Source organism: Nesoenas mayeri, assembly GCF_963082525.1.
Source record: "Nesoenas mayeri genome assembly, chromosome: 1".
In the NCBI taxonomy this organism is placed as follows: domain Eukaryota; kingdom Metazoa; phylum Chordata; class Aves; order Columbiformes; family Columbidae; genus Nesoenas; species Nesoenas mayeri.
Genome location: NC_137541.1, coordinates 61,959,284 through 61,982,784, shown reverse-complemented (window position 1 = coordinate 61,982,784; position 23,501 = coordinate 61,959,284). Strand labels below are relative to the sequence as shown.

Here is a 23,501-nt window from a genome sequence, read left to right as displayed (position 1 = left end):
CTCCTCTGATGTCTTTGCCAAGTACCTGGTCCTCAGCATCTGATCGGGTCAGCTGCTTACAGCTTGGCTGAAAGTGGAGACACACCTTTTTGAATTAAATTTGTTGTTAATAATCCACTCGCATATGTTTTGGTCCACTTACTGCCTTGCCTTTGTGGCATATTCTTTTCCAAGGAAAATATGTTTCGTCTGTTGTTTCAAGCTGTGATTGGTCATATGACAACGATTAAGTCCCTTATAAAATTGCAACCCTTCATTTAGCACACAATGCAAACCAGCTCAAAGATAGATCATATTGCAGGCTAGCAATTTTCTACATGCTTCGCTACAACGACCCTCTTTTTATCTGATTTGCTCCAGGGCTTGACAGCAGTGGATTATAGATGTTTGCACACGTCATCACTTAACAGAAGTGTTAGTTTTGAGCTATGTAAACAAAAGAGTGTGCCAGTTTCCACACTGGCAACCAATTTATTTCTCTCTATTGACTTGTTTCTCATTGGAGACTCCCCTTGTGCTGTATTTTTTCAAGGCAGGTTGTTAAAGCAGAGAGTGTAGAAATGCTAATACCTAACGAACAGGAAGAAGAGAGGAATCAAAACAGTTGCGATGAATTTGAAGTATTGATGTACTGTGAACTTTCCTAAATATTCATGAATTGCTTATCTTTCAAACTGAATAGTGTTAATTGCAACAGGCTATTTTTTTAATCATGGAGGATGTAAAAATCGCAACACAGCACATCAATGGATTTGGAAGTGACAGTGCTTCCTTCCATGTGGTGTGACGAAACAAGCCCTGTTTTCAAACTTCACACCTCTGGCATTCAGCTCCACCAAAGAAACCCACAAGAGTGTGTTCCCAGCAGGACACACAGTGGAACAGTCATCTTGGGCCACGAGTCTGCAGTAGTCAAGCTTGAGAGTCACCTTCCTGCTGCAGTGACCAGGGAGAAAACACAGCCCTGGGCAAAGCAGCTGTTCCTCCCTTCCCTTGTGGTCTCAAGAAGCCACACTGGTGTCAGGCACCAGTTGCCAACTGAGCCACAAGCATTTTTCCCTTTTAACAGCTTGGGTTTGAAGCCATAGCTAGAGCAGAGAAAAGGTGAGCACAGGAGCGTGTCTGTGACCCATGTGTGGCTTCATGCCACCGGTTCTTCAGGCATGAGTAGCCTATGGCACAGATGAAAAATGCACGGATATGAATACAGTTGGTCTCATGGTTGCTCAGCGTGTGCACATCACCTTTGTTTCTTCCTTCCAGCCTATTTTGTCTGTTTCCATTCAGGAGAAAAGCTGTCTTGCAGAAGAAAGGCCAAACTGGTGTGATGCATTACCAAACACTTTATGAAACAGTGGGTGGATTTTCTGCACAAACATACGTTTTATCTTTATTGCACCATTCCCTGTGATTGCAATGTAATTGAGAAGTTGATTACCTGACACAGAATACTTCCTCCTTTTAGAGCTTCTTGGTGTTTTGCTTTTTGTCTGAGGTTTACATTTTAAGCAAGAAAAACAAGTTATCCTGTGAACACTGCAGGTGACAAGGTGGTCTGTTGTTTGCTACACCAAACAGTGATTTAAACATTTGGCTTAATTCTGTATTCAGTTCTCCCTTTCTGTGCACAACTGAATAACACAGCAGAGCCTGTGGCTCACTTGAGCATTGGTGATACGGGGACGGCATTTCCCCACTCCACATGAGGACCAAGCCCACTTATAATCAGGGAGCATTCAGATGAAATATTGCTGAGAGACAGGGTTGTTCTTATGCACTTTGAGGAGAGCCTTGCCCTTTATCTGTGTCAACTTCTTTAAAAACCCAGAAATGTTCCAGAGAGTACTTTATTTTAAAAATACTTTCCTGAAAAAAATGAAGGAGATTTTTGAGCAGGGCAGTAACTGGCCATTCACCTGCACAGCAGTTAGGCTGAATGAGACTGTTTTTTCTGGCTGCTGCTGTGAAGGTGGGCACCAGATGTGATTAGATCCAGCAGGGACCACTGTTACAGTCTAGTAGACCTTGGTACAACAACCCAGTGTCTTTATCTAGACTTTACCCATTGCTGAAGGAGGTTTGACTTGTAATTACCTGACTGAGAACACTTCCCAAATCAGGACCTCAGCGTGCCCCTCTGGGGCGAGCTCAGGATCAATGCCTAGAGACAAATGAGTGTTTCTGGATCCAAAGGTCATCCTGTTGCTAGGAAGGCAGTTGTTTCTGAGAGCTGGTGACATCAGTTATATCATTTTGTAGGAAATTAATATTTAAAAAAAATCAGTGAATGACCGTGTAAGAAGGGAAAGGGATAACAAAGTCAATCAAATTGGTTTGAGTCACTCACCCTTGTTCTCTCCTGGATATTTTATTTCTTCTCGTGAGAGACATTGCTGCGTATGGCCAGGCCCTCCTACCATGATGACTTTGGTGATGTGGACAATAAGGAAAGCCAGGTATCGAGTTCTTGTCCAGTCTCTTAGGTCCTCTGGACTGGTGATGATGAACCAGTTTTTCGATTGTACTTTCATAAACTTCAGGAGTGAACAGTTTCTTGGAGCCCAGCCTCTGGCCCCTGCAGCAAACAGCGCTTTCCTCAGCGCTTATCCATATGATGGCTCTCCATCATGTCCTTAGCCAGCATGGAGACCTTTCTTCTTGCCCTCACTCTTCTGTTTGTCCTGGAGCTTTCACACATGTAGACATTCCCATTAATGCTCCAGTCTTTGCATTTCTGTGGAAAATAACTAAAATATCATGAAGTGGTTAAAAAAATATAGTAGACGTAGCATCTCTTTGTTCAGTCCCAAATGCCTGGGCCTGAAAGCACATCTCTTGTTCAGAATTTTACTGGTATTTTGGTTATATTTTCCCTTCTGTGCTGGGAAGTTGGAATGCTGAAATATCTGCACCCTCCTGTGACTGCATGCACGCTGTCTGAGATTTTGTAATGCAAACATAATGGTATGGATCTGGCAGCCTGGATCATGCATCTCATTCAGCAGATGCCAATAACAGCTGTAGCTGAATATTAGATATTATTAAGAAGATGTAAAATAAGGCTGTGAAATAGCATATGTTGGCTTTTAGCAAATGTCCTCTAATGCTTGGAAGCATGAGATTCAGGGTGGGAGTTGCATGCTTGGATAAAAATATTGCAGCATTGCTATCAGCTCATTGTATGTATTTCAAAATGGAAGGATTTGGGTAACCCTTGTGAGAGAGACACAAAAGCTATCCCAGCATCTTTGCTGGCTTTCATCAATGCCAACACACTTGAGCAGTAAAGGTTGATGTATAATCTCCTGGTCAAGAGCACCTACTCATCATAGCTCACATTCACTGGACAACATAACCTGTAGCACTGAGATTTGCTGCACGGTAAGGTTTGGATCACTGTGGCAGTTTAAGCCACGAATGCTCCCTGCAGTTTGGTACTTGGTCAGGAAATTTAGAAGGATGAACAGGCCTCATTTCTTCATGGTGCTGGCACCTGAGTTGGCTTCAAGTGGCCCCCTAAGGTGGACTGGTGGGTGCAACACCTTGGCACTGCTTACGGCTTTGCAGGGCATGGCAAAGGTGCCTTTAGTGGGCACTGGTGCTGCAGGACCTGCCCCCAAAACCTGTCAGCTAAAACCTTGCTGGTGTTGCAACAGGGATGTCTCCCCAGTGCCCTCCCTCCATCTCACTGGGTTTGTCCTCCCAAAAAAGGATGGGCAAATGGACAAACACCCTCACCCTCAATGAGCACCCCCTGGGGAGAAGCTGTAGGTGCCACAAGAGAAACACAAATCAGCATGAGGGCATCTCACCTGCATCACCTTCTTCCGGGGGTGGAGAGTGACCCGCCTGTGCCCAGCAAGCAGGAAAGGAGGAAATCTGAATCCTGGGAGCTGGATCCCAAACCCACAGCATTGCCAACGCTGTAAGAAGAAAATAACAGAAGAGAAAGGAACCATCAGAAAAGAAGAAAGGTCTGCTGCTCCATGCCTGAGACACTGCAGAGGTAAGAAAGCTTCATTCAAGGAAAAAAAAAAGAAAAAAAAAATCTAATCAAGACTTGGCTTAGGAGTGGGGGTATCTGATTGTTCATATGTCACATGCAGAAGCTCTCTGACTTTACTGACAAAATTTCTGTCTGGTTTTACGAGCAGCGCTACATATTGTGTGCCTTTTGCTGTGTCGCAGCCCTCTTCTCTGGGGCCATAGCATCCCTCCATCAGGTCCCAGCAGCAGTTGTTCCTTTTGGATGGAGAATCAAATAGTGGGAAATCTGTGACTCTCCAAGGAGATGTGATGGAAACTAGCTGCTCCATCAGGGCAAACAGGGCTGCAAATGAGCAAACTGTGGGTTCGGTAGGAACCGCTTGATTTACTGAAGTGTTGCATCTAAATCTCTGCCTTTTGGACATAAAGTCAAGAGCAGAGCGCACAGTGCTAAGGACTTACCTGAACAGTGGCTTCTTGTCTGCTTATGGATGATGAATTTTGCTCCAGCTGCCACAATACCCTGGAGAGAAGGGGATGCAGGTGCCTGCACAGATTTCTGATGTTATTTAAGATGCGAGGGCAGGTATCCCACCTGTTCACCTGCTGCTATTTGAGAGCAGTGTGGGTCTCTCATAGATGTTATCTGCTATCCTGATGCCTCTGGGTGGTGTCTTGGTTTCTGTGAAGTGCTGGGGGTGGCATTGCACTCTTCTGCTTGAGCACATGAGCTTTACCAGGGGTCCTGCACAGCAATGCTAGGGATCAGGGTTTCATCGCCTTTTCTGGAAGAGCTGCAGCACCTCTTAACAGGACAACACATGGCCAAGAGACAGTGAGCACCACTGAAAAGCTCCAGCATTTTTCAGCAAAAATTAGCAGAATAACCCAGCGTCAGGCTTTCACATTGGGGTGGGAAAGGGTGTAGGGCTCGATCCTTGTCCTGGGCATGTCCCAGCCTGGCCTGCCAGCACCCTGGGCTGCACCCACCACAGGGTTCAGAGGAGAGCAGCTGTTTTACCAGACACAGCTGTTTTACCATACACAGCTGTGACCTGGCAGTTTAGGGCAGAACTTGTTTGCAGGTCCTTCATCATAAAGGAAGAGAAAAGGAGAAAAACAGGCCCCCAGATTTTGATATTGCAAAGCTCTTCTTGACTCATTGACACAGTAAAACTTTACCTCTTCTGGTGGGCTCTCCCAGGAATCTTGTTTGGTTGCTCTTGAGCTGGTTCCACTTGGAAATGGTCCATAGCTGGTGGCCAGCACGGTCAGCTCGTGGCACTGTATTGCTGTCTCTGAGGCCACTGCTGAGAAACAGTTGTAAGCAACATCCTATGCATCCTCTTGGATGCTGACTGTAACAATCCATAACAGCAAGGTGTGTGACCCGACAAGCTAATCTACCATTAGCCCTTAATGGCCTCCTCATGACTGTATCTCAGTATAATGCTTTTATGGTGTCCAGCCTGGGAGTGCTGTAACTTTGTGTTTTCCATGTTTGTGCTGCCCTCTATCACAGCTAGGATTTTGCATCTTTCATCAGATGTGCTCAGTTGTAAATTCTCTCAAGATCTCACCCCTCTGCAGCCTCCCTGATCGCTGCTGGGTGGCCATGAATGCTGCCTGGGCCAAGTCCAGCACCCCTGGAGAGAGATCATCAAAGGAGAAGGTGTCATCAAACTGAAGACTGGTTGAGTTCCCCTACCCGGGTGTCTGTGCATGCACTCAACAGGAAAGCCTGTGGGTTAAAGCAAGAGGTATACTTAATCCCTGCCCTGGGATTAAGATGAGGATAAAACCAGGGATCTGGCACTGCAAACCAGAAACACCGGTGGAGGAAGCCAGCTCTGCCTTGTTGTAATCAGGACACATATCTGTGTTTCTTGCTGACCTGAGAGGACGGGGATTAGCGCAGCGGGGTCATGATGCAGGGGATCAGGTTTGCTGTGGGAAGTGCTCAGTTGGCACGGTGTGGGCTGGTTGAGGAGGTGTTGGGTGCTTGCCTCTGGCTAGCCTTGCCTTCCCAGGCCAGCTGGAGTTAGGGGAGCAGCTGGGCCACCCAGTTCCTTGGCATGGCTGTTCCTGCCCCATGGCTCTGCCCCATGGGTGCTCCCGCAAGGCTGAGCCATTCCAGGGTGCAGCAGCTCTGCTGCTCATGCAACCCAGCTCCCAAATGGTGGCAACTCCTGCCTCCAACAAGGGCAACATGCTGCCAGTCATGTCATGTTTTGGCTCTAGGAAATGCAGCATCTTTTGGCTGCCTCTGCATTTCACTCACCTCTGGGCTGGGGAAGTTGTCACACGCTCTCTTGTGTGAGCAGGTCTTCTGTCTTCCCTAAGGCAGGGCCTGGATTTTCCATAAAAATGGTCACTGCAATGTGATGACTGATCTCTGTCAGTTTGACTAACCTACCTCACGAAGTTTCTATCTATTTTTCACCAAAACCACTATGGGAAGGGACATCTCCCAGGAGCTGCCCAAAACAACCTTGTGTTTGAGCAAATCTGAATATTTCCACTCCAGCGCAGGTTGGTGCTTTGCTGGCTGATTGTTCAGATGGCTTTGTGACTCTCCAGAAGTTTCACAGGTAAATCCCAGCTTTGCCCAGCAGTGACAGTGGACCCCAGCAGGAGCTGACATGGCCACTGCACCAAAAGAGGCGGAAAATGCTATTGGCTTGGAGGAAATCCACACGGAGAAACAAGAACCCCCAAAAGGTGGGTTTGTATTGTCAAGATTAGAAATTTGGGTCCCCCGTCCTGGCACTCCAGCTACCTAAAATGTCTGTATATGGAGCCAGAAGCATCAGCTTCACACTGCTCCTCTCTCATCACAGCTGCCACGCTGGTGGCTGCTGCCCATGATGGTAGGAAGAACTGGCTGGCTTGGTTTTTCTCAGACCTCTCCTTTGTATAAATATTTTTTTATATTGGTAATTCAAGGATTCTCTCATTTTGGATACTCCTGAAATCCTGTTTTATGTTCTGTTCCATTTCAGAGGTAATGTTGATGGGTTTGAGATGACTTAGCTGGGAGATAAAGGGTCTGACAGAAAAATTTATATAGCTATGACTTTACCTAAATAAGAGTTTGAATGTATACATATACTGAAAGCTTTCTGCCAGGTCTGTTTATAAAGTCATCCTGATCTTGAGATGCTTTGTTTGCTCTTGAAATGGGGTTGGAGGGGGGACAAGTCAGGAATAAAGGCTTAGGAGATGAAACCGAGCCCAGAACTCCTGGCTGTGCTCATCTTGCAGGGCTCAGGGCTGGGGCGGCCCCCAGCTCACACCACCCATGCCAGGAGCAGACCCATAACCCAAGGGTGCAGAGGGGCAGTGTATCATGGCAATTTGGACAGGGGAAGGGAGCAGACCATTGCTCAGATGTAGTCCAAGCCATGGGTTTCTGAAGCAGCTGGGGTAACTCAAGGCAAGGCTGTCCTGCCTCCATGCCCAGCCTGCCCTCTTCCCCCTGGCTACTGTTTCAGCAACCCCTGAGCAAGGGCTGGTCTGTGGACACACAACTGGTAGATGTTTCCAGCCTTTTTCCTGGTGTGGTCCCACAGTAACATGAAAAGTGTTGACATTTCATAAGAAGGAGGTACAGTTTGACTGCTGACATGTTTTTTGTCTCTGTCTTTCCCTTTGGTGTTCAGGGCAGAAGACATTTACAGTGGAAGAGGCTGTGGAAACCATTGGGTTTGGGAAGTTCCACATTGCACTTTTCCTGATCATGGGCAGCACTGGGGTAGGTGTCTGCAGCCATCTGCACTAGCCCGAAAAAAGGCTCTTCTCATCTTCCTCATTACTGTGCAATAACAACCATAAGCACCATGAGCACATATTGCAGCCCATTTTTTTCACACATACCTTCTCAAGCAGGATTTCTGCTTTTGTCATCTTTGGTCAAATTAGATGTTCGCCACAAATTATTTCAGGGCAAAGCCAAGCAAGTTTTTCCTGCCTGGAGCACTGTCCCACCAGGCAGCGCTGGTGGGGCACATCTTCAGTAGCACCTGAGGGTCTGGTTCAGTCCCTTGGCAGCATGTTTCATGCCATCCCCAGGGCACCCAAACCCCGCTCAACCTGGCATGGGAGGGCTGCCATCCTCTCACCCTTGGGTACCTGAAAAATTTGCCAGGTTCTTGGGTTAATGGTGTTAATCTGTTTTGGGAATTGGGGCAAAAGCCTGAGGTCAGGCTGGGGTAAAGATGTGATGTTAAGACGTGATCCATGAGGATCACTGCAGCTGAGGTCTAGAAATCTCTTGCTATGAGTAAGTGATAGGCTTATTTCTTTTATTTCTTAACCGAAGCCAGCTGCTGGGGCAAACAGCCAATGGATCAATGAAGTTATTAATAAAAAAAATAGAAAAATATAAGAAAAACCAAACCAACCAAAATAAAACAAATGCCAAAACTTTTAAGTTCTCCTTGAATTCTCCTCAAACAGATGTAAAATGTTCGCACTTAAATGAAACATTTTGCCCTGTTGAGGCAGAAAGGGGGACATGGAGGGGAAGAGGAGGAATTCACAATATTAACAACCTCTTCACTCAGAGCCTGGCAAGTCTGGTCATCTCTAGGTTAGATGCCAAAATTCACAGCTGGGTACCTAACCAAGAAGCTTGGTTTCCAGAGATTTTTGAAGACCTTCCACTAGCACAACTGAGTGAGAGTGTCCTCTGCAAAGGATGAGTCTTTCCAGCTTCCTAGATACACTGTGTACCTATATACCTGCTTTCTAGGTGCATCTTTCTCCCTTCTTCTCCAAGTGCTTTTTCCAAGTGCTCACTTCTTCCAGATCATGTGCAGGGTTCAGACCACTATGGAGACACCATGGCTTTGCAGGGCTGTTTTGACATGGTGGGACTGCCGTGGCTGCAGGTTTTGTAGGACTGATGGACTTTCCCCAGTGGGCTCCTTGTGGCTTCCCTTCTTGATAACATGCACACTTGTTCCCGAAGGTGGTTGAAGCCATGGAGATCATGCTAATAGCTGTTGTGTCCCCTCTCATCCGATGCGAGTGGCAGCTTCAAGACTGGCAGGTGGCTTTAGTGACAACGGTGAGTGACTTGTATTCTCCCCATGCATGTCATCCATCATGTGGTCATTGTCAGGGGCACCACCAAAGACTTTGCAAAGTACGTTATTTCCCAGTGGGCCAAATAAATTCCTAGGACCTCCTCTCAGGGACAGGAACAGTACCACAACTGCAGAAAAACAGAAAGCGAGCTGATGTGAGCACACATCCGTGCCCAGAACTGTAATGCCAAAACAAGCCCCTGCTTCCCTATTCTTATTTTGAAGTTCCTACCATCCAACTTCCAGCTTTGAGGACTGAAACAGTGAGTGACTACCTGAAGGAAATCAAGCCACCTCGCTCATGGTTCTGGGTGCTGCAGTTTGTCCTGCTGCCCAGAAAGCTTTCAGCTCACCTACAGTTCAAAGAGCAGAGCTGCCTGGTGCCACCAGGCACGGATCCTCTACAGCTTGTGTTTAAATCCCCTTAGATGGTGTTTTTTGGCTACATGGTCTTCAGCATAGTGCTCGGGCTCCTGGCCGACAGGTATGGCCGCTGGAAGGTGAGTGAGCGCCTGGGGCTGCATGTCATTTTCCTGAGCCCCACAGGAGCCACGCACCGGGCTGAGCTCATGGTTTGGTGACCCCAATCTTTCCCCTTTTGCAGATTCTGCTGCTCTCATTCCTCTGGGCAGCCTATTTCTCCTTGCTGACCTCATTTTCCCCATCCTACATCTGGTTTGTGTTCCTGCGGGCCATGGTAGGAGGCGGCGTGGCGGGCCACGCACAAGGGTAAGGCAGTCAGAAGCCTTCACGGGGAGGTTAGTGGGGGCATCCACGGACCTGAGGGGCTGAGCTCCTGGGTTTACAGCAACAGCTGACCTTGAGCTCATTTTGTCTGGCCCTGGTGGAGCTCCTGGTTTGCCTTGTGCTGAGCCTGGTAAGCTGTGGCTGTGCTGGAGGCTGGAGGAGACGGTGGGGAAGGGGCCTCCATGGGGGCTGGAAGGGGAGAGGGGAACAAATTCCCACACCACCTGAAACAAAATGCCGCTCTGTAATTTCACTGAATCCTGGTTGATTGACCTAAATTGCAGTTCTCAAGGACTCCTTGGAATAGAGGGGGTAGCTGGTTTATGTTAAGCCAGTGACAGAAGGATTATTAAGCATATATATTATTGAAAGAATTAGACAGGGAACAGATGAGCAAAGGCCGCTTTCTCATTAAAAAGTCACAACAATTCTGCTTAAGTAGCAAATTCTCCTCGAACAGATGTAAAATGTTCCCGCTTAAATTAAACTTTTCGTCCTGTTGGGGGAGAAAGGGGGACATGGAAGGGGAGAGGAGGAATTCACTGTATTAATAACCTCTTCACTAGGAGCCTGGCAAACTAAATTATTTCTTGCAGCTCTCTCAGGGAAACAAATGCAACATTTCAGTGTCTTCCATGGTTCCTCAAAGCCTGATTGCTGCCCATGCAGGAAAGCTCTAAGTCAGTCATGCTGACCCGAGAGCCCTGTGCCAAAGCAAAGGACAGGAGGGAGATGAGGGCTGCTGGGAGGAGACGGCACTGCACACCTGGGCTGTGCATTCTCTGAGCTCCCAGGGCTGCCTCCCTTGCATGACAGCCCCCATTCGCTGGCCATGGAGGCTGCTAGTGAGGATGGAGGGAAATTACACGTTTTATAAAACACTTCAGTAGCTGAGACAGAAGAACCCAATGTGGGTCTCTCCCCACCCCTCTTTCCAGCCAAGGGAGCACAATTCACTCTTGTGAGCTTGAGAGATGCCAGTGCCAGGCCCTCCCCACAAAGGCTATCCAATCATTTGATAAGAAGTGGAACAGACTCTTTTCTTTATTTAATGAAAAAAATATGATTCACTAAAAATTGTTCATTTCTACAAGCATACTCTGTGCCTTCGCTGACACCTCAGCCTCCTCATAGGACCCTCCCATAGGTTTCCTGCTGTACAGACCGCAGTGTTCACCTGCCTATATCCTAAAGCAGTGGCCTGCAGGGGGACTTGTGCCATGTATTTCCCTTGCCTGTAATTTGCTGCCTGCCTGAGTGGAAGTTTTATTGAGCAGGGATCCCCCATCTTTGGGTGCTCAGTGGTGGAAGAATCATAGAATCACAGAATAGTTTGGGTTGGAAGGGACTTTCAAGGGTCATCTAGTCCAACCCCCTGCCATGAGCAGGGACATCTTCAACTAGATCAGGTTCCTCTGAGCCCTGTCCAGCCCGGCCTTGAATGTCTCCAGGGATGGGGCATCTACCACCACTCTGGGTATCTGTCTATAGGCAGCAATGTCCAGCACTGACTGAGCTGAACTGCTATTTGATTAGTACAGAAATTCTCATTGTTGCTGTATTTCTGCATTTTTTTCCCTTTTTTTGCTAGGCTCATCATAAAAACGGAATTTTTGCCCACCAAATACCGAGGATACATGTTGCCCTTATCTCAGGTAAGAGTGAGCACGTTACTCTTTCTCCTAGCCCCAAGTCCCAGGAGATTTGTCCCACTGCTGTTTGGAAGCTGGGTAGCCAGCACATCGGCCTTTCTCTCAGACTATTCACACTTGCCTGGGTCTGAGTGAGTGCCTGCTGCCTCCTGCACCCTGCGACGTGGTGTCTGCAGTGTTAAAAGACACACATGGGCAGCTCCCTTAAGAGGAGAGACAATTTCTTCTCAAATAATGGGATGCTCCGAATATTGCCCGGAGACTTGAGTGATGGCTGACATCCAGCCGCTTGGTGTCCCTATTGATAACTGTGCTGCTCACTCTAAGGAGGTCAGTGTCAATGGGCTGTCTGTCAGGCACTGGAGCTGGCAGCACCACTGGCCTCCTCCAGCCCTGGGGTCATTGCCCCCTTCTCCTTGGATCCCTGATGATAAGAGGTTAATTAGGTGGTTCTCAGATGAGATCCTGATTTGTGCCTCTCTCTGTCCCTGCTAAGGGATGGCACGGGGCTTTACTCAGGATAGGGTAGTCTCAAATTAGGCTGGAGACACGCTGGATGGATTGTGACCACTTGCTGGGCAAAGACCACAACAAGCGTGACTGGGGCTGTTACTCCAGATTTCTGCAGTGGGCACTTGCTGCATGAGCAGATGATCTGCGGAGGCCTCACCGAGTGCACAAATTCAACTGACTATTGAACCAAAAGTGTTTGTATATGGTGTTGGTGGCAGGGATAATTTGCTTTTCATTACTGCCTCTTTGATCCCGGTGCTTCAACACTATAGTATCATCAGAAATGTAAAGGTTTATAAAAAAAAGAACAATCTTGTATTTCTCCACAGAAATTTGTTATTTCTGCCCATAGATTACTCACGAACGTGCTGTGGCTTTTATGTATTTGTTTGTGCTTTGTGCTGGCTGAGCTCCCTTGGGTGGTCCCTTGGAAAGGGGCATGTCTCCTAATGGCAGCAAGTGGACTTTGAGGAGGAACATACTTGCAGATCAAGGGGACAGATTCTCTGTTGGTATATCTTGGCATTGCATTTAGTGGACACTCACCAGCTTCCAGCAGTGGAAATCTGGTCTGTCTTTGCCTTTAGAGCTTGTAAAGCTGCTGCTTCCCCACAGAGATTTAGACAAGAGGAAGCTTGACAGGCAGGAACATTAGCAGAGAAGTGACTGAAATGACAAAAGAATTGGCTTTAAGTACAATGGTAGCTACAGCAAGTTTTCTGTTTTCATCTGGAGCTAATTGAGGCTATCTTCAGCCATCCCTCCCCAAATCCTAGTCTTTCCCTCTTTCCTTCAATCCAAGCTCAGCTTCTCAGACAGCTGTGGGATGGCAGCATTTGCACCTCGGTGCTCCTTAGCACAGATTCCCACCTAGCTATCAAACCAGACCAAAAGGGAAGAAAATAAACCAATAATTTCCATATGTTCATGTTTTAACCCATTCCTTTCCCTTGGAAAGGTGTTTTGGTTGACAGGATCCTTGTTAATCATTGGCCTGGCGTCAGTGGTGAACCCAACCATTGGTTGGCGGTGGCTGATCAGAATTGCCTCCATCCCCGGCATCCTTCTCATTCTGGTGTTCAAGGTAAGAAAAGCCCCTCTCCCTGCTCTCCACCACACCACCAGCAAGCTGGCATTTCCCCAGGCACCCAGAAGCATCAAAAGAAAGACAGGCTAGCTGGGATGTGCAAAAAATCACAATACCTTCAGTCTAGTGCTGGTCACTGCACACCCTTTTCAATCTTTCCATTTCCTAGGGCTGAGGGAAGGAGCCTCAATGAAGTGTTCACACAGCAAATGGATATCAGGGTCAACTGCAGCTTCCCCAGGTCCACTCATGTTTCTGAAATACTGATCTGACCATGTTATTTGTGGGGAGTGATGCAGAAAATTCCTACTTACGGTGCTCATGGATACTGCAGGTGTGAAAGCCCTTCCTGAAGCTGAATGAATGCACAAGTCCACCTGGGGTGCTACCTGGGCAGTGAAATGCAAGATTGCCATGAACAGCCAGTTGTATGTCTTTGACATTTGGTTTCTTTGATTATTTTTGCCAGAAAGAATGGGTAGCAAAAGTTTTTAGTCCAGAAGAAATAAAAACCATGGCCAATATACACACCTTTAAAAAAGGAGTCTTCTACTTTCAGTGATACACATGTAATTGTTCATAATTTAATAGAGCCATAATTTAATAAAAAGGTATTTTACTTTGGGGAGACCATCAGGTACTAGTCAACATTGCAAATGCTAGTGATGAGTGACTTTGTTCCTGATTTTTTTCTGTGTATCCCTTTTTTAAATGATGTTGTTGCGTCTTCCAAGATTTTCACTTGAGTATGTGACATGCCCCTCATCCCAATTTTTGTTAAACCTGCATCTTTGGCTTGGGAGCTGGACCAAGATATCGGTTTGCCAGGCAAAGTCAGCCCCCCAGAATATGGCATGGGGAGCTGGGACACACAGGGGTGTCCCAAGGCATGGCTGAGGAGGAGGAGAGGCAAAAGGCTTCCCCAGCTCAGGCTGTGCTAACCTGGCTGGCCTCCTGGGCATGACGGGAAGCTGTGAGTAGGGTTGCACGGCCAGAGAGATGCAGAAACACTTTCTGATGCCGCTCCACTTTCAGTTCATCCCGGAGTCAGCGCGGTACAACGTCTCCACGGGAAACGTGGAGGCAGCTCTGGCCACGCTGCAGAAGATCGCCAAGATGAATGGGGCGGTGATGCCTGAGGGGGTGCTGACGGAGCCCGCCAAGGTAAGCTGAGCTTGGGGCCCCGCCTGGACCCTCCGTCCCAGGCAGGGCTGCCGTCATCTGGGGTTTGAGGAGTGAGCAGGACAGCCAAGCACGTCTCGCTCTGCCTGTCTTCCCCTTCTCACCTGTGTTCTTTCCCAAGCAACTACTGAATGTGATGACCAAGATGTCATTTTTCTTTTGGAGAGACAGTAATCTTGACCCTCAAAATGCAATTGAGTTTTCTGCCTTTTTTTTTTTTTTTACATTCTTTTTGTGTTCACTCAGAAAAATATTATAATGAGAAAATATTTGCTTCCTTTACCACAAAAAAGGCTCCCAGCAAAGCACGTTCTTCCTGATTGCCCATCCATCCCACAGGGATGACCCCAGTGCTGGGACACCTGAGACCTGCCCCTTGGGGTCCCTCTCAGGGCTGTGGCTGGTCCCTGCCATGAGGTCAACCCACTGTTCCCAGTGGCTTCTCCCAGTCCCTGCCCAGGCTTGTCTGCTGGGTACCAGCACCCCAGGTCCCTGAGTGTGGAACCATAGGCCAGCAGAAGAAGGTCAAAGCAGAAGTAATTTCAGGCCTAGTGCCATTTGTACCTGCAATCAGCCGAGCAGCTCAGGAGTTGATCATTACTCAACCAAAATGCCCAAGAGCAAGTGTGGGTGTTGTAGGGCTGGCAGGAGAGGAGCTGGGTGCCAAGACAGGAAGATTGGACAATGTTGTCCAGGGCCACAAAATTATTATCTAGCTCTTTAAGTCCCTTTCCTGGACCTCTTTGCTGCTTATTCAACCCCACAGGCACCAAGCATTGTCCTTAGCAATTCATGCGAGATGTTTCTATTGTATGGGAATTAATTAGGATTAAAGCTTCCCTGTAGTTTAACTGAATTTAAGTAATGGACCTGCACTGGCTGCAGGAAGGGTTTTTGTTAGCTGTGTACCCTCTCAGGCTCAAGCAATGATGAGGAAAATAAAAATAAAGGTAAGCCAAACCACCTCTGTGAACTTGTCTCCCCTCGGTCGTGGGACACTGGGGTGGCTGCTGGTGCTTGGGGAGCAGGGGGGCAGGCAGGGCCCCCCAGTGCCTGCTTGTCTCTCTGCTCACTGGCATTTCAGGCCTCCCAGCAGGATGCACATAGTCGCAAACTTGTTCTGCAGGCAGAGTAGCAGACGCTGGGCCACTCTCCTCAACACACGGGGCAATGGGAGCCACCAGCAGCCCCAGCAGTGCTGGCCTCCACCACAACCAGGTCCCCCTCCAGCATTGTGATGGTGATGCTGGGGCCAGACTGCTGGGAGTTGGGGGTTGGTCCTGTGGGGCCAGGACTGCTCAGGGTGTTCTATTCTCCTCCCCTCCATCCTTTGCAGCGCATCCTCCTGTGGGCATCCTGTGGGAAGAGGGACTTTCCTCTCCATGGGGCTGGTGGAGTGCTGTGTTGCACCATCTGTCTGTGCCACCAGCAGCCTGGGCTGAGGCAGGGAGGTTGGGGCTCTTGCTGCAAAACACTTGTCCCTGAGTGAAACGTGCCTTTTTTAAAACCTTCTATCTAATTTGCAGGAAAGGAGAGGCAGATTCAAGGACCTCATCCACCCCAAATACCTCAGAACCACTTTGCAGATATGGATCATATGGTAAAAAAGAGTTGGTTTTTAAATTTTTTTAAATTTTTTTTCCCCTCTTGCTTATCAGCTCATTCTCTCAGTTGAACGTGTACAGGGAGCAGAAGTTTCCCATTGACTCTGCCATTGAAAGGCACCCCTTCTGCTTCAGGAGGCAGCTGCAAACACTTGGCAGCTGCAGGAGGAGTATGCAAGTGTGGGTCACTGCAGGCTTGTCCTGGTCTCAGCCCAGGCCTCAGACACCCTGTGTCAGTCAGTGTTAACATAGGCAGAAAAAGGCTGGACATGCAGGATGGTGCAGGATGCCAGGAGCTCCTCCTCAGGACACGGTGGCTCAGGGGAGGTGGGGTGGTAGCCAGGCAAGAGCTGCAGGAGAGAGCCCACACCTGCCTGCAGCGTGCCCAGCGATGTGCCCATGGCTCAGCTTCCCTTCGCAGTGCAAATGTGTTGTGCTGGTTTGGCTGAAAATTAGTGAATATTCTTCATGCAGCTAGAAACCTTTCTCTTTCATAGCTAACATGGTCATTATTTGGAGTTAGTCTGAGGACAAGAAGGTAACACCTGGGACAGAGTTAATGTTTTTAATTGCTCTGGTCTAAGAGCCAAGGACGTTCTGAGCGCTCTGCCCATAGGTGTGAGGTATTGAGGAATGGGGGCTGGATGGGGCAGAGCTTGACTGACATCCAGACTGATCAATAAGAGTATTCCATCCCATTAGTGTCATGCTTCGTATTTAAGGAAAGCTGGGATCTTTTGGTCTCTCTCGCTTCTTCGCTCTCTTTGTTGCACCTGGGATGGTTTAGGGGAATTCTGTTTGGGACTTTCTTTAGTTCAGCCATTTGCCATCCTGCTGTTTTGCAGAGGCCTCTGGGCCTTTCTGCCTTTTTCTCTCTTCTCACTCTGGGATTGCCTCTTGGGACCAGGTGCTGTTTCCTGGGACTGGCTGCTTGGTGCAGATGTAGTTCATGAGGAATTGCTTTGAGTATCTTTTATTTTATATTCTATTTCTATTTTAGATATATATATTTACTAATAGTGTATTAGTATTTTGCTATTTTATTAAACTGCTTTTATCTCAGTGAAAGTTTCTCCCTTCCCTTTTGATTCTCTCCCCTATTTGGGGGACGAGGAAGGGAGGGGTGTGAGTGAGCAGCTATCGTGGTTATATTGCTAGCTCGGGTTAAACCACAACATGTTCTTCCCATGAGGAGCACAAATGTACAACCTTTGCAGACCAGCCAAGGTATTGGTGAAATAGAGCTTCAACAGAAACTCAGTAACTATTACTGGTGCCACAGGCTGAGGAAAATTAAGATTGAAGGGAGAGACGGGTTTCATATGCAATGTTCCTGGTAGCTGTATGCAAGGGTAATACATGGTTCATTGACTTTGCTGTCTGGAATAGAAACGTATAAATAATGGGTCTGTGGGAACTCATTGACCCAAAATGTTGCTAAGTCAGGCCTTGAATTGTTTATGTTTTTTTTTTCTCCTTAATTGTATACGTGTTATGATTTATATAGATATTTTTTTTAAATCCTCCTTTCTCTCCTAGTCCTCCCAGGAGTCACTGGTGTGGTTTTGGGTTTGTATTCCTGCCCCCCCATGCCCTGAGCATCCCCCACCTCCTCAGGCAGCTTGTTTCCTAGCCCAAATTCTGCTCCTTGCTTCTGAAATTGCTGAGGGAATAAAAAAGTGAAAATTACATCTCAGCCTGGTTATGATTAGGTGTATGCTGAACTACTTGCTAATGACACAACCAGGCTGCCGTCACCAATCCTGTGCTTTTGACAGCCAGCCAGGGTACGATGTGAGCTTCTCCAGCCAGCTAATGAAAACTCCATTTGAAAAATCTCTGGGCAGAAAGAATAAGGACAAAAAAACTCCAAACAGTTTATTCACATGAGCCTCAAGCATTAGGGCATGATGTTGAGATCTCCCTGGTCCTCTGGGAAGAGGTTGTTTGGAAATGTTTCCACTTACTGTGTGAGGAGAGGAACTGACGGGCCATGCTCTTCCCAGTATGACTGCACCAGGTCACCTGCTGTAGAACAAGAAACAACATTAAGGGGCAAGTAAAAGACAAGCTATGAGCTGAAGTGGGATCCTCCAAGGGCGAAAGGTGCATGGACATAGGTGGCAGTGGGCCTTCCCCATCATTGCCGCCGCTCACTGCAGCATTTACCCCCCCAGGCTTGGCATCGCTTTTGCTTATTACGGCGTCATCTTGGCCAGTGCTGAGTTACTGGAGCGGGACCTCGTCTGTGGCTCCGCGGCACCGCCGGTGCGAGACTCCAGCCACGAGTCCGAGGAGAGCCGCAGCCCCTGCCACTGCCGCTTGTTCAGCCCCGACGCCTACCAGACCATGATCATCAGCACAGTTGGAGAGATCGCACGTAACCTCCCCTCCCTGCCCTGCCACCCGCTTCTCGCAGCCAGCTCATACCTGCCGCAAAGCTTTCAGCTTTGGTGATGTGCCTGGGGTCACACATGGCCTCAGTGTTGCCAGGCTCAAGCTCTTCACATGAAGGTCGGGGACATAGGCCATGAGCCGGTGGCAATGGGCAAGGAAGGGCACTGCTCCCAAGGGGGATAAGTCAACTTCAGCATAGGTCCTTCCAACAGCAGAGCCGAACACCTCCTTTGCAGCTAGTACCTACTGAAAGCCTTGGTTAAACTCCAAGGGAAATGGCTTATAACTTAGCAGAACTGAGCCTGGCTTCCCAAATTCCTTGACATGTAGTAGCTGGAAAGTCACAAATAAGCAAGGATTGACAATAGTCAGCTTGATATGACTGAATGCCCCACACAGGTGCCCTCCTTTCAAAGAGACGGTGACCTCAGGAGCAGGTCCTATGTGAACACTACAGCTAAATGCCCAGGGGATCCGCAGGAAACCAAAATGCTTCCTGGTGCAGCTGGCCTGAGAGCGCTGAGGGATGGCAGGATGGCCCAAAGGCGCCCACACGGCACAATTGAGAGAACTTCGCACTGTGTGTGGGTCTCATGTTGCAACGCTCCTGGGAGACGAATGTTCTCCCTGGTTCGTATCTCAGCAATCGGGTATTGGATCCTGCAGGTGCAGCTGGGCTGGGACCACTCCAGTGATGGACTCAGGTGCCTGCTTGGCTCCCAGCTCATTTGGGGACTCCACGGGGCACAGCCTGGGCCCCAGCACTTGTGGCTGGGCTGTGGCTGGAGGGAGCAAACCCACTCAGGCCTGTGGTGCTACCTCAGCAGGTGCCTTCCTTGCCTGGCTCAGGACCAGTGCTGGTGTCTGGCTGTAGTACAGCACGGCAGTTTCAGAGGAGGACAGGCTGCATCCTCGGAGAGGAAGGACAAACAAAACAGAGACAGCAAATTGCATGGTTTGGGTACAGGCAGAAAATTATAGGTTTGTGCATTTTGAAGAGCATTTGGTAGGTGCTGGGGATGCAGAGGGGTATTTTTGAGGCACGCTGCATAAAATCTATAAACACAGACAATCATTACAGTTCAGTCATCTAACATTTTACTGTTGTCCTTTTCATCTCCAGTAAATCCTTTGAACATTCTCGGCATCAATTTCCTCGGAAGACGCCTGAGCCTGTGTATCACCATGGGATGTACGGCGCTATTCTTTCTTCTCCTTAACATCTGCGTCTCGAGGTAGCCTCGCTCAGCGTGCAGGTGTTTTTGGCTCAGTGTGTGCGTGTTGTTGGGAGGAGTGCCATGCTGTGGGCAGAGGACAGAATACCTGTTGTATTCTCAGGTCACCACTCAGGCCAGTTAATTCTTGTAGACCTGAAAAAAGCCCCCTCTGAGTTGTTCCCTGCCCTTCTCATGAAAGCTGCGGCAGCAGATGCTGTGGTGCAGGGGTGTGCAGAGCAACCCACTGGTATTACTGAGCCCATCTGGCTTCCACTAAGTACATAACTAACTGCTTTCCAGTGCTGTCCGGAAAACGAAAAGTGATGTGAACAACATCCACCACAAAGAAGTAATATTTTTCTTTCAGTCTCTTTTATCCACCTTCCTTTCATTTCTGGCAATGCCACACATCTCCTCTAACCTGTAGAGTTGGGCACTTCAAGCGGAGCTCAAGACATGAAAGGAAAGCCTGCCATGAGTCTGTAGTTATCAGGTTCATCTGTGAGGGTGTGTAAGAAAGATCCCGCTCAAGCTGGCAGAGCTAATGGTTACAGAAAATCAGGATGGCTTCTAGCCCGAGTTTCCTCTAACGTGCCTGGCAGCCCTAGGGCCGCTTGCCAGCGACATGCACCTCTGCTGCTTGTCCTGAGGCCACCAGCCCTGGAGACTGGCTGAAACACTTGGGAGCTGGGGTGGGAGCCTGCACGTAGTCGTTAAGCTAAATGAGCCCCTGTCAGGGAGCTGACAGTTCTTCATTAAGGCACCAACCTCTGTACTGCTATTATTGTTGTTTTCAGTTTTCCTTGAAATTGAGCCCAGCCAGCACATTTATAGTTTTACAGAGGAACAGAAAGCAAGGGTTAGGCTGGAAGTCAGACTTGACCATAATGTTGAGGGCACCAGCTGAGCCACCGCTGTCCTGTTCAGATCATCTCCTCCAGCCCCTAAACCTGGTCTAAAGGAGACCTCACATGCAACAGCCTGTTACTAAACATGCCTTACCAATGGACTAAAGGCAGATTATACTTGTCAGCAATCAACTTTTCCATATGCTTTCCATTACATTAAGCTGGTAAAAGCCCCAGCACAGTGAATATATGAGGCTGTGTCTCTGGTGACCACTATTCAGTGGCGCTAACTCTTTGCTCCCCATGGCTTCCTCTCTAGCGCAGGCACGATCGGGTTTCTCTTCATGCTGCGCGCCTTGGTTTCAGCCAACTTCAACACCATCTACATCTACACAGCAGAGGTGGGTTCTCCTGAAAGTACACTAACCTGTTCTGGGGCATGAAACCCATTTATTTGCCTGTACCCAGCAATGTTGCCTTATTTATTGACTAGTTAGTTAGTCAACTTTCTTGAACTATGGCTCTCTGGCTTCTTTACCACACTGTTTTCCTATCTGAGATGAGAGAATAAATCAGATAAATAGTTGGAGATGACGAGAACAGGTATAAGAAGAGTCACCTGCTGGTCAGCTACCACAGAAAAATGTTATTTTTGAGGATGGTGTGTACCATCATCTTCCAAACCTCATTATCTTTCTCCTCCCCAACCCCTGCAAAGCTAGAAAATAAGCTACCGCTGAAAGGAACCTTTTCCAGCACTAAAGATACTGATGTAGTGTATGAGGTAGCATATGATTTTTTTCACTTAATGGAAATTGTTGTGTTCTGTCCACAAGTAATTTAAATCCTTCAGAGAGTCTGCCCTGCACACAACTCAGGAGCCATGAGTTCAAGTAGGCAGTGTTGCGCTTTTTTTGTTGTTGTCATTGAGTTAACCTTCTAGGTTTGTTGAGTTTGCCTTCTAGGTTGAGTAAAGTGACAAATAGCAAACAGAAGCAGCTTCCTCTGGGTTCACCTGGTACTTTTTTTTCATAGCACACTATATTTAAGCATGCACCAGCCTTGATTAAATACTGACCTTTTAATACTCCTGAATTAGATGCTGCTGATGGTCAGACTATTGCTACAACAGCAATATCATAAATCCATATTACTCACAATTTAATCACTGATCAAAACCTGACTTCCCTTTCTGGAAAATTCCTTTTCTGGCCACAGGCCTGGACTCTTCTTGAAGTAGGTTATCTCCATTGGCTTGGCCTAGTAAAACAAAGGTTCATATAACTATACCTCCCAAAATCTGTTGATATTGAACAGGATTTAAGCATGTGTTTTGCTTAACTTAACTGTTTTATCAGCACAGGTGTTTGGGAGATGTGAAAAAGAAAATACAGCACATTTTTCTAATCCTGGAGCTTTCTTACTGGGATCCGTTTTTCTTTTCCCTCCTGCTAAACAAAAGTGCTGTTGATACAAATAAACAGGCAGCCTTGAAGGCTGCAGACAATATCCTTTCTTTCTGCTTTCCAGATGCAGTGCCCAGCAATATAAATTCAATTCTTCCATTATCACCCAGCCTGTCCGCTGTGACTTTGATGTGAGCTGCCCAGCACAGCTGGGAGAAAAGCCGTGGTCATAACAAACAGCAGGGGAGTCACATCCAGCTTTGATTTATTTGCCCTAGTACTTTACTTGGGGCAAAATAGGTCAGGTTGGTAATGGCACAAATGAGAACCAAAGGAGCCTTTCTTTCCAGCTTTTATCACTCTAGCTGCCCTTGATAATGTAATGGGCCTCTCTGAAGAAAAATTAAAATAAAAAAAGGAAAAATAAGGACACATATCACAGATCATTCTTGAGCTAATGAGATTACTTTCTGGCCTTTTTTTTTAGGTTTATCCCACCACAATGAGAGCCCTGGGGATGGGAACAAGTGGGTCATTGTGCCGTGTTGGAGCTATGGTGGCCCCATTTATATCACAAGTAAGAGCATGCTTGATTATGTTGGTAAACATTGCATTTGATTCCTCCTCATTAGTTCTTTATTTGATGTTTACACAGAGTACTTATGTGGTCTTTCTTTGCCCAATGCGGATCTGCAAAAATCTTTTCCCAGAGCTTAGCATTTGTTACTTTTGGAAAGCTCTTAGATTCACAAGACATTGTTTTTCTACTGTTGAGTCTTTCAGGTGTTTGTGACCCTTTGTCCATTCTTTAATTCCCAGTTAACTGCCAGCCCCTCAGTACCACTGAGCTGATGTTTGAACTGTTCTTTTGCCTGCAGGTTCTTATAAACGCTTCTTTCATTGGGGCCCTGTGTCTTTTCGCATCGGTGTGCATCGTGTGTGCCATCTCTGCGTTCACGCTGCCCATCGAGACCAAGGACAGGGCACTGCAGGTTTGTGTCACCCCTCCAGGAACTCCCCTTTATCTAAATGCTACTTAGAAACTAGTAGACTATGATTCAGCCAGAATCAGGGAACTGCTGGACAAACTCAAGTGGAAGAGGAGAGTTTACAGATCATGGAAGGAGAGGCTGGCCACTTGGGAAGAATATAAGGCTGTTGTCAGAGGATGTAGGGAGCTTCTTCAAACACATGGCAGATAAAACTAACACTAGAGGCAATGTAGGCCCACTGGTGAATGAGGTAGGTGCCCTGGAGACAGAAGATACAGAGAATGCAGAATTACTGAATGCCTTCTTTGTCTTTCTTTGTCTACTCTGCCGGAGGCTGTTCTGAGGAGCCCCGTACCCCTGAGGTCTCAGAGGAAGTCAGGACAATGGTGGAGTTTGTCTTGGTTGATGAGGACTGGGTTAGGGAGCAATTAAGCAATCTGGATATCCATAAATCCATGGGTCCAGATGGGATGCACCCATGGGTGCTGAGGGAGCTGGCTGAGGTCACTGCCAGGCCACTCTCCATCATCTTTGCTCTGAGAAACAGGAGAGGTGCCTAAGGATTGGAGGCAAGCAAATGTCACTCCAGTCTTCAAAAAGGGCAAGAAGGAGGACCTGGGTAATTATAGATCAGTCAGCCTCATCCATCCCTGGGAAAGTGATGGAACAACTTATCCTTGGTGCCATCTCAAGGCTTATCAAGGATAAGAAGGTCATTAGGGGCAGTCAACATGGCTTCACCAAGGGGAAGGCATGCTTAACCAACCTCATCGCCTTTT

General features: G+C 47.7%; 1 protein-coding gene across 1 annotated transcript; it reads left to right on the top strand.

Moving 5' to 3' along the window:
- Positions 1 to 6,629: 6,629 nt before the first annotated feature.
- On the top strand, positions 6,630 to 22,770 carry SVOPL (SVOP like; the record flags this gene model as incomplete). The annotated part of the gene is made up of 14 exons (XM_080339732.1): positions 6,630 to 6,708; positions 7,650 to 7,741; positions 8,960 to 9,058; positions 9,506 to 9,577; positions 9,682 to 9,806; positions 11,416 to 11,479; positions 12,948 to 13,073; positions 14,112 to 14,240; positions 15,785 to 15,858; positions 18,040 to 18,242; positions 19,383 to 19,494; positions 20,644 to 20,725; positions 22,218 to 22,307; positions 22,609 to 22,770. 14 exons carry the CDS (start codon positions 6,630 to 6,632, stop codon positions 22,768 to 22,770), a joined length of 1,509 nt encoding a protein of 502 aa, XP_080195858.1.
- Positions 22,771 to 23,501: the final 731 nt, after the last annotated feature.